The sequence below is a fragment of the Myzus persicae genome, unplaced genomic scaffold, assembly GCF_001856785.1.
Source record: "Myzus persicae strain clone G006 unplaced genomic scaffold, MPER_G0061.0, whole genome shotgun sequence".
Lineage (NCBI taxonomy): Eukaryota > Metazoa > Arthropoda > Insecta > Hemiptera > Aphididae > Myzus > Myzus persicae.
The window spans coordinates 288,104-303,929 of NW_019100482.1; the positions used below are offsets into that span (position 1 = coordinate 288,104).

Below are 15,826 nucleotides of genomic sequence, written 5' to 3' on the forward strand. Positions count from 1 at the left end.
TTGTCACAACAACCAAAAAACATCATAGCATATCAAATATTATTTATGGATCAGATAAAAAAATTCACAAATTTTAATGAACTAAAATAACATGTCATGTTACTATCACAAATTATAGCTGTCTCACGCGCCTTAATAATTTCATAATTAATTCGGTATTAGGTACACACCAAGTGGGCCTCGGGTCAAGGGGAATAATTTTAAACCAAGACTCAAAATCTTCCACCCCCCTCCTCCTCCCCAATTAAAATAAATTTTTTATAGACCTCTGGATCCACGCTGCACACACATGGCACTTAAATAATATTATTGTCACCGTGTATAAAACTGCACTTACGGCCACGATCCAGACCGGCGGCGAGGTTTTCGGACGCGTCGCTGTTCGGCCGTACAGTTCTTACAGTCATCGTCGACGCGGCCAACCGTGGCCGAGTCGCTGCGATTGATTGTGGCGGTGGCCGCGGTTTTTGCCGCCGCGGACCGATCGCAACACGCCCCGCTGTCTTCGCGCCTCCGGCACGACACCCGGACAGCCGCAGACGTGTCATCGGTCGCACCGCCGCCGTAGCGTCCGGCCGACGAGCCGAACGCTTCCTCGGCGTGTTGCACTTTCATGACGGTTTTCGTCGCTCCGGAACACGTGTCGACTGTTATACGTCGATATAGACAAAACACGTCCGGTAGCAGACACGGTCGTCTCTCGAGGAGATATGAACCCGTCACCGGTCGGCGTTATTTTCCCGACGGATATCGCGCGCTTCGGATGTCTCCAGGAGCAGACCCGCTTCACGACAACCGCGCCCGAAGAACCTTTGCACGAACGGACAGCACGCCGACGACTACAGCTGTGCACTGCTGTCCCGACTTCGGAAGGTGGCGGCACGCGATGCGACGCGCCGCCCCACTTCGGCCCGGCGCGAACAGTACTTCCCCCACCGACCCGACCGCTGCAGACGAGTCGGTCGCACATGCACGTCGTCGCCGTCGGTGTCAGCTTGTCAATAAAATAAAATAATAATATAATAGTGTGTAACGATATCTCATTATAAAAAAAAAAAAATGTTTAATTTTTGACGGCGAAAACGAGGGTAACGATAGTACGTTGGAGACGCGATAAAAAATAAATATCATTGCCACTGATTTCGAGCTTTATAGCGACGTCTAATCATTATTAACCACCGTGAGTATAATAATAAACAATAATAGTAATATAAACTAGAAATAGTCAACATTTTTTTTTGTGTGAATTATAGTTTGCAAGTGACACTACTAACGGCCAAAAATAGAAGTATTCAAAACGTCAGAACACATTAATTAACGATGATACGATAATGCGTATAAAAATAATAAATTATGGGTGCTTTTTTTAACAGTATCTTTACTGTTTAGCGGGTAACTGTATTCACTCTAAACATGGTTAAGACGTAATGTTAGATACGTTACTAAAAAATTAGTAAAAACATTGACTTATTAATTGTTCCGTATATTATATGTATACCACCACACGGCCTTCTGCGTACCACCAGCTAACCTTCCGCTTACCACGGTTTTAGAACCTCTGCAGATATTGTGATATACCTACAGATAACATCTGTTGTACGAAAAATATAGTTCTGGTAGCAATTCGACTCTTATATATACCGAGAGTGGTATTGCGGAAAAAATAAACACCACGACGACCTGTAAGACCATCACGATGTATTAATTTTACACGACAGTTGCGGCGCGCGATATACCAACAACACGATAATAATATATATAACGGTCTCGAAAACTGCACATTTTTTTCTCGCTCCTAGAAGTGTTTTTAGGTTGTGTCGAAAAATACACATATCGAATTCGATTTTATTCCCCTTGAGATTCGAGTTATCTCGCATAATACACGCGATCCGCCGGGCTCGCTGGTTGTTCTTCGCCGTTGCGTAAGCTGCAAAGACCTTCGGCGGCGTCAAAATTTGCGCAACGGCGCCCGGGGAAGTCGCCGGACGAGGCAAACCGTACGGTATTATTATTATCATATCGAATACGTATGTAATAATAATGATTAATATTGTGTTATATTGTTATATATATTATGTACGGCGACGCGAAACTGACCTTCTTTTCAGCGGGCTCAATAATCCGCCGGCGCCGTCCGAATCCGATGCCGGGGTGGTGCAAGTCCACGCCGCCGGTGGCCTCTCAAGTAGTCGGTCGTAACAATTGTTGTTACTCCTCATCGTGAGCTGCGGCCGTTGTTCGAGGTGTATTTAATTGATGAGCAGCTCCCGGCACTGCACTCCACTATACAACCGCGGTGTGTGTATAACTAATATTATAATATTATTGTTAACGCTATCGACGTTTTTCGTCGTTTTTGTGATTGTTCGTCTCCGATGCAGTGTTATGTTATTTGAAGAAAAAAAAAACACACGCATGCAAGACATCCGATCAGAGCAGTGTTGCACTCCGCACTGCGCACCGCAAGTCGCATTACACGATATAATATAATTTATTAGCCATAATAAATTATTCTAATTTATATGGAAACGGACGGCAAACGCGTTTTCTACACGGCAATAATGATGATAATATTTTAATTATTGTCGCGCCGCGTCAGTCACGGCGAGTGTGGCACACAATGATGTACACAAGACGACGTGTACACATAGGTACGCGTAAGTGCGCCAGCTCGCCCCTCCGGAGCGATGCGATTTCCACCTTGCCCGCGGCCGATCGAGCATCGTCATCGCCGCCGCCCGAACCCACCCGGGTGTCCTTGCCAGAAAAATTCGAATACCGGAGAGAACCTTTCACGCCACCGCGGGTCCTGCAGCACCGCGACGACGGTCGGAAGCGTTCGATTATTTTCCCCGCCCCGACCGTTGAGAGTTATTTTCGTAGAAAATGCACCGCGGACGACTGCGGGCTCCGGAATTCTCAACGGTCCTGGCGGTTCGTCGAAACTCACTACTAATAGAGTGCACAACCGTTTCGTTTGGCGATGAGTGTAATGGGACGAACGGCGAAAAGCGAATAAATAAATACGTCCAAGGAACACTCTGCGCTCGCGAAGGACCGCGATTATCACACAAGTCTCGCGCGACCTGTCACCTGAGTCACGGCGCGGGCCTTTAATTTTGTATCGCCAACGTGTCCGTGAACGGGTTTCGATAGTTTGACTTCCGGTCGGAATCGGAAACCATACGCTTTTCCGGCTATTTTAGAGTATATAATAGTATATAATAATAATATAGTATATGATATACACTCTCATCAATACGTAGTTTATGTATAGGTACTCGTATGGCTAGGCATTCTGTGTTCATAGTATTAAGTTTATTATGAAACGACAAAAATAGTACATGTATACGACGTGTGTCCCTTTAATACATATTCATCATACAATAATATACATAATTATCTACCGACAGACTTGACTGTATTCCGTCGAAAGTGTTCAGTCTTAGTGTTAAAGCCACCACGTTGAGTACAGATTGATTCGATTCAAACGTCATCGTGATTCGGGGCAGATATTTGACACCTATACAGATGGTGAATTGTACATGCAATTATTGTGATTCGACTAAATTAATAAATTATAGTCGGTAAATAAGTAATTCAAATAGTGAACAGTGTTCCGCGAGCATAAAAATATTATTAACGTTGTAATTATTGTGGGATTCTCGATGACCGACATTATTTTCTATAGCAATTTTATTTCGCCAAGTACAATAGGTACCTATAGTTCATTTATGCTATTAAGGTATCCGTTTTTAAACACTTCCGTCGAATAATGATCACAAATGTATTTGAAAAGTTTCCACGCAAGATAACTACAAAAGACGATTATTGTTTATTTTATCCATCCTATCATAAGTATATTTCATTCTGTGATAATAACAACACTATCAAACATCGCATCATACTATCATCACTTCAGTGATACATAAAAATAAACGATTATTTTTAAAATTATGTAAATTACATATTATACTTTGATAAAGTCTGGAACCAGACTTTACTAAAATATAAATAATATGTACTTTAAATCACCTTGAACAATGCGTCAATGCAGGTAAAATAATTATGTCGATCTCGATGATGGTATAAATGTACCTATTCAATGTTATACCTTAAAAATTATTCATGGGTCTAATAATATCCACCTTTTTTCCGTCTACTAAGTATATCATAACAAACACAACAATGCGACGATTACAATATTTATAGTACTTTTTAAATTAATTTATTATACTCATTTTCCGTATACTGCAAAATATATTAATACACATCAGGTAATCCTTCCAAACAACTTGAATGTGAACTGAACTAAAAAAATTATTTAAATGCATTTGGTTAGATAAAAATACATTCATTAAATTGTCAAAGAAAATGTAATATAAGCTACATATTATTGTTTTAGGTACAATAATCATATTATAGTTTAAATTTTAATACATTACATAGAACAAACATTAAATTATAGGTATGTTTAAAATTGTAAACATACAATATGTATTACTGTGTATAATGTTTTTTTCCCGAATTAGATGACATTGTTATTGTCTTTTCTGTACAGAAATCTACCACCACCGCCAGAGCATGTATTATAATCATTTTTATAATATCTACAGGTACCTCGTACCTTCCATAAACACACGCGACCGCCGACCGGAAAAGTCGACGTTTCCCCCGTTAAATCGGACGAGACCTGTTATTGTAACGCGTCACGCGTATAATATTATTGTTATTATGATTTAAATTTTAAAAGGTAGCGATGGCTGATGATGACGCACTTGTATAATATGTATTCGATGATATTAATGTACACAGACTACTGGTTTTGGAATTTGTGTTTTATTTCCACATTAATTTGTCAGTTACATACGATTTCGTACTTGACGCTGCAAATAACTGTGCGTAATGCCTATAATATATAAAATAATATTATGGTAGGACACTGGAGGAACAGATATAATAATAATATATATCATATGAATTTGTATGATTAAGCGGTCTTGGAATGTGTAGTGGAACGCCACACGACCTCGGCCGTTAAATTTCCTTCAGTTTGGCCGAAAATAATTTTATATTACAATAGTCAATAAGCACAATAATAATATACATTATAGGTATATACAGTTTAGGTGTATTACGTGAAGTACACGTGTCTCACGGTGCTACGGTAATTCGTCAGAATTTTCAAATTTTAGCCATAATGTTATATAATACACATCATATAATAACATATAATTGCCAAAGACCGAAATACAAAATTTAATACATTTTAAGTAAACATAATATTTGTAAGACATTTTTCTTAAAATCAAGTCGAGAAAATTGAGTTAGTTGTTTCTGATGAAAAAAATGTAGTGCGTCAGACTATAGGTCACGATACTCGTGACCTATACCTACCACACGCGAGCAACATACGCGACACGTCAATAATCGTCGATATACATTTACTGAGGCTTAATTTAAAAAATTCATTTTGTACAACCTTGTGTTCAAAACCACCTATATTTCGAAATAAATAAATGAATAAAATCGGATAATATAGTTAATAATTAAAAGTTATTAACGAATCCGAGTACTTATCAGTATTTTATGAGCAACAAAATAATATTACACAATATGCAATACCTACTAATTACTATTTGCTAATATTATAATATTATATAGATGAGAGTATGAAAATCAAATAATAATAATAATAATAATAATAATAATAATAATAATGATGATGATGGGCACAGAGTTACAAATGCACGTTCAATTTTGGTACTAAAATGAAAAAATTATTCATTACGAATTCGATGTTACAGGTAGGTGTACCACTCTGTTCGATTCGTATTTCGTATGAAAACTAGCGCCGTACACGCACTACGCGCACACTACATTGAATTAATAATAATAATAATAATAATAGTAATATCTACGCGTCGGAATGATCGTACGCGAGTGCGCAACGGTCGCGTCGTCGTCTACTCGTCGCTCCAACGTTCTGTCCGACGGTCGGTCGTCGTTGCCGATAGATGGCGCTGACCGCGCGTCGGCCTATCGACGGCCGTCCGGCTCGAAGCGTCGCCATCCATTTCGGAACTTTCGTCGCCGCAACCCCCCCCACACCGGCCGCCGTTAACACTTTAGACGGCCGACCGACCCGACCGAGTCGCCGCCAATCGTCTGCCGACCGGCGAAGGCCGCCAAAGTGACGATGGCCAAAACGTGAAATGGTGCCGGCCACAGATATAATGTTGCACATATACCCTGACGACGCGTTGTTCAATTGCATCAGTAGTGGTTACAACTTAACCATTACATTTCATATGATGAAGCAACTACATGATCTATACTGATTAAACGTGTTGCGCCAATGGGAACTTCTCCAGAGGATCCCATTGGAATTCTGATGCCCCCCAAACTACTGATGCCAGTTTTAAAATTAACTTAATTTCTTATTGTTAAAATAGTTCTTATCTGTTCTGCAATTGTTTTTGAAAAACATTTCGTAGGCGACTTGACGGAAAATCAAGTCTTTCTACTCTGAAAAGTCGGTACTTACGACTCACGAGTACTCAAGTGCCAACTGGGGGCTGGGTATCGTCGTCTAATAAGTAATTAATTTGATGTAATTATATATCAAAATCCATACCTAGTTAAAATAATGCTCCATATATTATTATCTATGCTTGAACTAAATGTTTAACGACCACAATTAATTAATTATATAAAATTTAAAACGGCGATCGTTCGTACGACATTCAGCTTTGTTTTAAAATTCATATCATATACACTAAGATTGTTTTTTAATATTTCGTTGCGATGAAGTATTATTAGTTACTTAAATAGTTCTAAATATTCGAATGTCATAAAATTGTTTTACGTAACTACCAACTATACATTCCAATAGCCAATACGCACATTTTTTAACGACTGATTATACATTTTATTTCATCAAATATACTCGAGGAATGCATAATTGAAGTTTGAGACGTATATTCAATAATGTATAGCTGCAATCTGCAATCGAGAATTGCTATATTATTTTATACATGATAATGTATCAATAGGTAAACAGAGTACAGACATAAATTTATTATAATAGGTAATTTAAAATTGTACCAATGTACATACACTCTGATTTTCTACTATAATAAAATAAGTTTGATGTATAAATATGATTCATTATATTTTGTACTAATACTTGTTCTGTATACTATTATATATTATTATTTTATTACGAGTTTAATTTATATCATCTCTAGATAAGACATCATTCAAATGGCTGCATAGTGCCATAGTGTATACAATAATGCTCAAAGCAGTAAATCAATACATTTTATTTTTCAATAATCTATTCAGACTTCAAAATGTGTTATCAAATGAAATATTATTATGAGTTCGTAAATGTTTTGCATTAATCGCGTGATTAACAAAATATAATCATGGACCGCTATAGCAACAATATAATAATTTATAAAGATTTCCTTCGAAAATAATAAAAATAACGAATTAAATTTAAATCATCGGTATTACGACCTTTTTTTTTTTATCTTTTTGCGAATTTAATACATTATGTATTGCGTATATTCATTAACCATAAAATAAAAACGGATAACATTGTTCAAGAATTGAAGTTTTAATAAGCACATTCAAGGATAAAATGTAAACATGGTCACAAAAGTCATGAAGTATGACTGAACTACTATATAATATATTATTATATGAGTACACGGTCCTGGACTAAATGCAATACACAAATTACAAAGTGAATTGTAATCCCCATTTGTTTTCTTTAAAACTTTCCAACAGTCTTGTTATAACCTGTGTGTATAGGAACAGTACACATTTGATGTTCAGCATAATAGGTTCTCTTTATTTGTTTAAAAACTATACAACAGGAATGGCTGTGGACTGTGCCACTAATAAAACAAACAATACTAATCACAGCATCATTACTATAATTATAGAAGGTACACACATGTACATTGTATACACTATACATATACCTACATGTGATTACATTGATTTAACAACTCGATAAGAAAATTACATACACACATAACGTGTAGGTACACGATGTATGACCTTAAAAGATATTTTCATACCTAAGTAACTATATTTCATTGTGTTAAATATTTAAATAATTTGTAAACGCAAATGATGTACTGATGGGATCCGATGATCATCAGTGCCCTACGGTGTATCTACATGGATATGAGAATACGACAAAATACAAATACCTACGAAATACCTTCTTGCATAAGTGCATAACGCGATATCCACTTCGCAATTATTGTTAACGAACGTGCAATATAACAGTATATAACACACTACCACTCCACCGTAGAATCGGAATATTAGTATAAATTTAAATTAATTGTTGAATATTTGAGAAAATTGGCATAAACTGTTAATATTTATTTTATTATAATATTTGGTTGTATTGGGCATGTACACAATTGCACTGCGTACGCCCATACACACACTAATATGTTGATAAAAAATCATTAATGTTATGAGATATTAAATAATATCTCAATAATACGTCTGGTTGTTTGAACGTGTCATAAACAAATAATATAGAAGTTACCTAATTGATTTGAAATCGACGCTTGCATTATAGGCACAGACCGGATAATTATTAAACGTTAGTTATACATAAGTATGACAATATTGTGTTTGATCGAATAAAATGCTCTTGACATTTTCAATAATCATTTAAGTTTTAAGTAGTCTTAACATATAACAGATAAAACAGTAAACACATGCAATTATTATATTATACCTAAATCTAATATACCTACTACGAAAACTGTGTATAAACTAGATAGTGCGTATGATTAATATATTATATCGTGCTATATTCTACAATACGTGACTATAATACGAGGAATAAGGAAACTAACTGAATGGTAACAATAACTAATAAGCCAATTAAATCGTAAATACCTATCTATAACAATGGCTTATGTTATTGGTAATTCAGGAAGTCCATTAAATAAATTCTATATAAATAAATATGGACTAAGATTTTTCGTCGCATTCAACTGGTTATAATTATTTATATAGGTTTCAGATTTTAAAGCTTTGATAACCATGAATTATACCATTGTAAAGAAAAACTGTGATGTTCGCGTTATGTGTTGCGAGGGAAAGAATTTTTTATTTTGTAAATTATAGTGACCGTTTAAGTGGTTTTTTTTTTTTAATAAATTACTTCAAACGCTAATAGAAATTAATTTTAAATTAATGTTAAAACGTATTTAAATAAAATGCAATATATTATTAGGGCAGAGGACTGCAGCATATTTTGCATATTTGTTTTGCACAATCACAAAAATAGCAGAGTAAGAAACAAATACGTTTCATGCTGAAACAAAGCAAGTTTTGAAAGTTTATTTTTCGGTTAAATGCATATTTCGAGTTTATTTGGTTTTAGGGCATATTTCTTCCATTATGTACTTTTAGATGCATATTTAAAATAATTTATCGTTTTATCAATATTTTTACCGTTGACGTTTTTATTTCATTTAAATATTTAATACACAACCAAAATAATGTTAAATTATTTTAAATTTTTATCATATTAATATGGTCGTTGACTGTTCCCACGAACATGTTTTTAATTTTATATACCTATATTGACAGATATTGTTCACTGCGTAAAATATTATCGATACGGGCCACGGAGAAGTCGGTCGCAGACAACAAAATTTAAATAAAATATATTCATACAAATAATATTGCTTTTTATTAAAAAATCTTAATTTTTTAATGCATTATTATATGCAAATTTTGAATGCATATTTTGTACATTTCAGTGCAAATTTGGTGATTTTTAGAGCCACAAGATCTCTGCCCTATATACTATGCATATTTTAAACTATTTTTATTGTTTGAATAGATTTTAAATTATTTTACAAAATATATTCATTATGCGTAATAACTAATAACTAACAAAACATCAAAATAATATTTATGCCTTAAAGAGGTAAAATAAAATAACAATTCTGAATATTTACTATTTAGGTTGGAAGGCACCTACTTCCTACAGGAAATGCTATTTATCATTATCCATTACTTATACACCCATTTGTAGACTGAATAAGTATTTGTTAATTATTATATATTATAATTATTAGCATCAGAGGTTTCAAGTTAGTATAGTATTATTATAAAATACAATTAATTAAAAAAACATTTACGTACTACAAAGCGTACAGACACGAAAGACGAAACACGGTATAAAAAGCTATAGTTGCAACTCCTAAACTTCTAATTAGGTACCCATACCTATCTTTATTTTGTATTTATTATTAGGTATTCCGTATTCAATTTACTAGTTATACCGCTCATATAGCGTCATATTCGACTATATAAACCGTAATAGATCTACGCTGTTAGCACTGAGTGTTTGGAGGTTTGATTAAATGATAGTTTAATATTATCGTTGCAGGTTGCACTCGACCACTGAAAAATAAGATATTATGAAATGTTAGCTGCTTGCACACCAGAAAACAATGCGAAAAGTTCTGCTATTGTGTGCGAGGGCAATGGGACAATGGCGTTTTGTTTTTAATTTTTATTCTCCAGACATAATATCGTATTTATACGTTACTTAACAGTATGTAAATATAATTAACTATTAACTAATAACAATGAATTATTCGATATTGTGAAAAGTAGTCGGGACAATGTTAAATGTGCTGAATACGGCACGATGTTTCGAGAGCACCGCTGGTGTAATGGTATCATGCAAGATTCCCATTCTTGCGATCCGGGTTCGATTCCCGGGCGGTGCACTTTTTTTTAAAAATTTTTATTGTACCGAGCACATTTTATTTTACACTATTTTTTTTATTAATTCGTCTACTAGTATTAATACGTGTCGCGTGGCTCAGTGGTTCAGTGGCTAATACCAATAAAGACGACAAAAAAAAAAAGAATGTTGGCGATAAATGAGTTTCGTTATGATATTAATACAATATGATTAAAAATATTTCAAGTGTCATTCATAAAAAAAAATATCTTTGTCATAATTATATATTAATCATGAATATTGTTAATATATAGGTACTAGTTACAACGTTGAACAACACCACTTACGGTTATAATTATAATGATGGTACACTGGGTGATAATGTTATCAGTTTGTAGTTTTAAGTGACTGCAATAGCGGTAGTAGGTACGGACTAATAAAAATCAAAACTAATATACTATTGCTGTAGAAATCACTCTAGTAGACGTACAAAATGGTAGGTACCCAAACATAATTTTCCGTAATCAATCAATTCTGAATACCATAACAATATATAAAATTTCCAAAATCTGAATTTGAATTCCTTTAAAAAAAATTTTACACTGTAGAAATACAATATGCAAGTTTTAATAGTCACAACGCGTTCATGTACCTACTTTTATAATTGTATTCTATTAGACATTAATTATTTTTGAAGTTTTCGTTTTTGTTCGATTATTTGTCAGCAGAACTTTGAATTGTTTGCGATTTAATTGGAGTTTCAAAAAAAAAAAAAAAAACGGAAAAACAATTCTATTATAATCTGTTCAAGACAAATAATAACATTATTGTTATTATTATACCTACATGATATAATACTATAAAAATTGTACTACGGTGTTGGTGTACTACAGTTATAGCGTTTAACTATAATTATAGTATAATTGCCGAGTATGTTTGTACGGCTGCGTTAGTAACAATACTCGTGTGTAAAACCCGTGCATTTTAGGTAATGGCGTCAGTCTTAAACTAGCGCATAATTATTATTTGTATACCTTCAGTAGACATATAATAATATTATAATATTACAATATATGATGTGTGTATGACGTATTGCCCATAAATGTAAATCTAACCTATTCGAAAGCCACGTTGACGACGTTATCTCGACGATTCCCCTGCTCCTTCGCCTCGTCAGTCCGGTCATTCGGTTCCACTGCATGCACATCAATGCGCTCATTTCACGTGTTATAACTACGTGAGCTATAGCATAGCACCGACGACCGATCGCGACGGCGGACGCGGTTAAGACTTGTGCGCGCGTGATATGTTATAACAAGCGATATGACGTATTCGGCGTTCAGACACCGCGTACGTCGAGTGCTCGTGAGTGTGTGTGTGTGTGTGAGTGTTTGTGTGTGTCTGTGTGTGTGTGCGTGTGTGTGTGTGTGTGTGTGTGAAGTTTTAAATGAGACGTTTTATCGCAGCGGCGCGGAGACGGACGAACGCGAGAGTCTTATACCATGGGTACGCAGCTCGTTTTCGTGTTTTGTTTTCCCGACAACGGTGCTGTTTGTTTCCCGACTTTGGCACAAAACAATAATATGATATTATAGAGATAAGAACTCGGTCGTTAATCGAACTCCAAGCGCGTTCGCGCTCTCTCGCACACGCACGCACACACACACACACACACACACACACACACACACACACACACATTCACACAAAAGGCCACTCGATATAATATTAATAGCGTGTTATATATTGGACATTAAAAAAGCTGCATGTGTACGGATTCACTGCAGAGGCGTGTGTACGCACACTGCAGAGGCCGTGATGAGCGTCAGCGTCCGTTATTCATTATTTTTTCAGTTTTTGCTATATGTTTATGTATTATGCATATAGCTGTGACCAGTGGCGCCGAACGAATACGACAAGTGGGGTAAATACCCCAGGACTTTTCAAAAGAGGCTCCCCCTCCCCTTAATCCGACTTGGGTGGGTGGGTAGGTGACACCTTCAAACAGGGTTTAGCTCAGTGGTTTAATAAAGGTTCGGCACCACTGGGTGTAACGTTTCGAAGATTGTATGTGGCACGGTCACCCATCCACGGACAACTGTTGAGCAGAAGCATTTTGCGACACCTGTTGCATGTGACAGTACACGTAATCCACTCCACGTCACATCACCAGGCGTGCGCATTCTGACGGTTGTTATAAATTATTGAAAACTCGAACACTTGCCACATTGCTCGGCCACGAGTGTGGATTGCGGAGAGATGGAGTGGTGTGTGATAAACTGCAGGGACCTCGGAGACTGTTAATATTTCCGAATCCGTAGGGGTTTCCTATAAACCTATTCCTTCTCTCCAATCTTATCAACTGCATTGGAGATATTGAATCAATATACAATATTTTATACCTTATTCGCAACTGAAGTCCGTCGCGTGTTTTTAATTTGAATCTTTTCATTCGCATCATTATAATGATGGATCTTGTAGCCTGTAGGTGCGCGTGCTGAATTTATTACTCAATCATAATTATACATAATATAATATCCGCAGCTACTAGCTGAGTATGTCAGATATTGCGCAAAAATACTCTTATAAATTATAATACGACTGTATAAGTTGACGAGACGACGAATCATTGATTGACTCAAACTTATATACTCGGCCAATTGTGCCAATATTATTGATGTGTCGTACACATTTGCACTTACTAAGTTACTATACATAGTATATATTAATATGCACAATAATAATATATAATAACCCTTAGCCGTAAATGTTACAATGCGCAAACTGCCAAGCCATTATTTTTGTAAAAATATAATATATTATAGGTACCTATACTAATTAATGAATATTTATAAAATAAATGAATGCTGAGAACTTAGTTCGAATGAACTAGAAGTGCACTGTGTAGTAATATTATGAATTACATATGCGTGTAATATAATTGCGTATATAAATGTTCATAAACCGTAGGTGTTATATCTACCTATATAAATATTTTAAATCGCTATATTTGCTGAGATGGTTCGTTTGATATCGATCAAGGTTATCATCCGTTTAAGGCAATTAATTTTATTTATTTTTGTTATAAGAACAATATTTTTTTTCAGTTGAGTATTTGCAATATGGTATATACATACTTAACGACGTCATTTAAATATTTCATAAAAGGTGCCTATGTATATTTATACGCACTACCTAGGTACTATTATATGAATCATACAATTAAGGAAAAGTCGCAGTGTTAATTACAATGTGTGCATATATTTGAATAAGAATCGTTTAATGTCATAATAGTGTTTGGTTTTTTACAATACTAGGATAGTAGGGTACAGACAGACAATTTATACTTCATAGTATAAACATGTATGATAGTGGGCACTGCAACGATAAGTATTGTGAGGTAGGTATGGACAATATTCTACGTTGAATTTTTCCCCGAGGGGTTATAATTCAATATATTATTATCTCGTATTGTAAAATTTGTGGTAAATTATACATTACGCCGTGCACGAAAATGTCATAATATTAATATTTAATGTTTAGACAATAATTCAGTACTCACTCATTCAATACGTTGCTAAAAAGTTTAATTTATGAGGTACGCAATACTACAAAAAACACTGGTAGGCACCAATGTACCATATTATATTTATATAAATACTAATGACAATTAATGTACAATGTACTTTATATTTTGATCTGTATACATCATAGATGCATTTACGTATACGACTATATACGGTTCACGCAATTGTTCATCGGTATAGTTGGGTGAAGGTTGGTGACAAAATGATTGTCGGTACTCATACCTACCTATTCATGCGTGCATATTAATAATATAATAAGGTATTGCGTAAAGTTGTATATAATATAATACGCTTTATAAAGATGAGGATATGTTTTATTATTGTGTATATATGTCATAATATGTGTGTATAATAGATTTTAATCGAAATCGTAAAGTTTTTCCATCTGTAAAGGCATATAGGCGTCGTATCATATCTGCTGATATTATATGCGCGATGCGTTATTACTTATTTTAATTAACGTCGCGTACGATAAGTTGGTATTATGAGTGCTGCCACGATGAAAAAGTTGTCGCCGGGGAACAGTGACATAATATATTGTAATGAAATGTGCGCATTACTATTCCGCACGAAGTATTTAGTAACACACAAACTCGGTAGATGCACATAACATATAATATACCCTCGGAATAATAACATGTCAGCTGGATACAAATGTTCGTTATTTTCGTAGAAAAATTTCAATTCTTGACTATATCGGGCACTCCGGAGGGGGAGAGACTAGAAAATAAAACGAAACATGCAGGGTGAGCCGCGTGACCCGGGACGGATGAGTGCACCGCAGCACAATATGTGCGAACACGGTTTTCGATACGCGCGTGGAGGAGCTTATCCCTTCCTAGCACCCCCTCCCCTAAGAGTATTTACATTAGTTTTATAATATTACGTCGACACACGACCCATGCTGTATAATCTTCTGAACAATAAAAGGTACACCGCAATAGGTACACGCAACAGTGCCGGATTTAACCATTGTGCCGCTTTATGCACTAAATAATTTGCCGCCTTTTAATATAAATATTTTTCTAGTCAAAAAAATGTTATTAAAGCACACGATTATAGTTTTTTATTTTTTACTTAAAATTTTAATGATGAAAAATAAAAACATACAACTCTACGATTATGAAATTGAAAAACATAAAATATAAATATTACCACAATCCCGTTGGTCTAAAAACATTTTATAATTAGTTTCATTTTATTTTAGTTCTAGTTACATATAGCAAAAATGTAATATTAAAAATCATTTGCCGCCCTAAACACTAGCTTATAGTGTTTACTGGGAAATACGGCACTGACACGCAATACCTACAGGTACATATTATGCGGTATAAATATGGGTGCATATAGCTGCAGCAGCGTGCACCGCTCTTATACAATTTAATACAATATAATCCGTGTGTTCCTAAATTCATCGGATCGGTCAGCCGCTGGAGGGGAGGTAATCAAGCCGATTGACTTATCAGCAATCTGCTATTTTCCGGATGGACTG

At 35.2% G+C, this 15,826-nt stretch overlaps 1 protein-coding gene and 1 non-coding gene across 7 annotated transcripts in view; one reads left to right on the forward strand and one right to left on the reverse strand.

Moving 5' to 3' along the window:
• Positions 1-15,826, reverse strand: part of LOC111027024 (NAD kinase-like) — a 62,010-nt gene that overhangs the window by 22,000 nt on the left and 24,184 nt on the right. The window contains exon 1 of one of the 6 annotated variants that reach the window (XM_022305268.1): positions 11,863-12,025. The exons of 2 other annotated variants lie outside the window; for them this stretch is intronic. In XM_022305268.1, the coding sequence (XP_022160960.1) occupies positions 11,863-11,966 (104 nt within the window). In that variant the 5' untranslated portion in view covers positions 11,967-12,025. Of the gene's footprint in view, positions 1-337; positions 861-2,097; positions 2,392-11,862; positions 12,026-15,826 lie in introns of those variants that run through there. 3 more of the 6 variants (XM_022305253.1, XM_022305231.1, XM_022305235.1) reach the window with 3 other exon arrangements.
• On the forward strand, positions 10,720-10,790 carry Trnag-ccc. The gene has a single exon. It is a non-coding gene; the product is annotated as a tRNA-Gly (tRNA).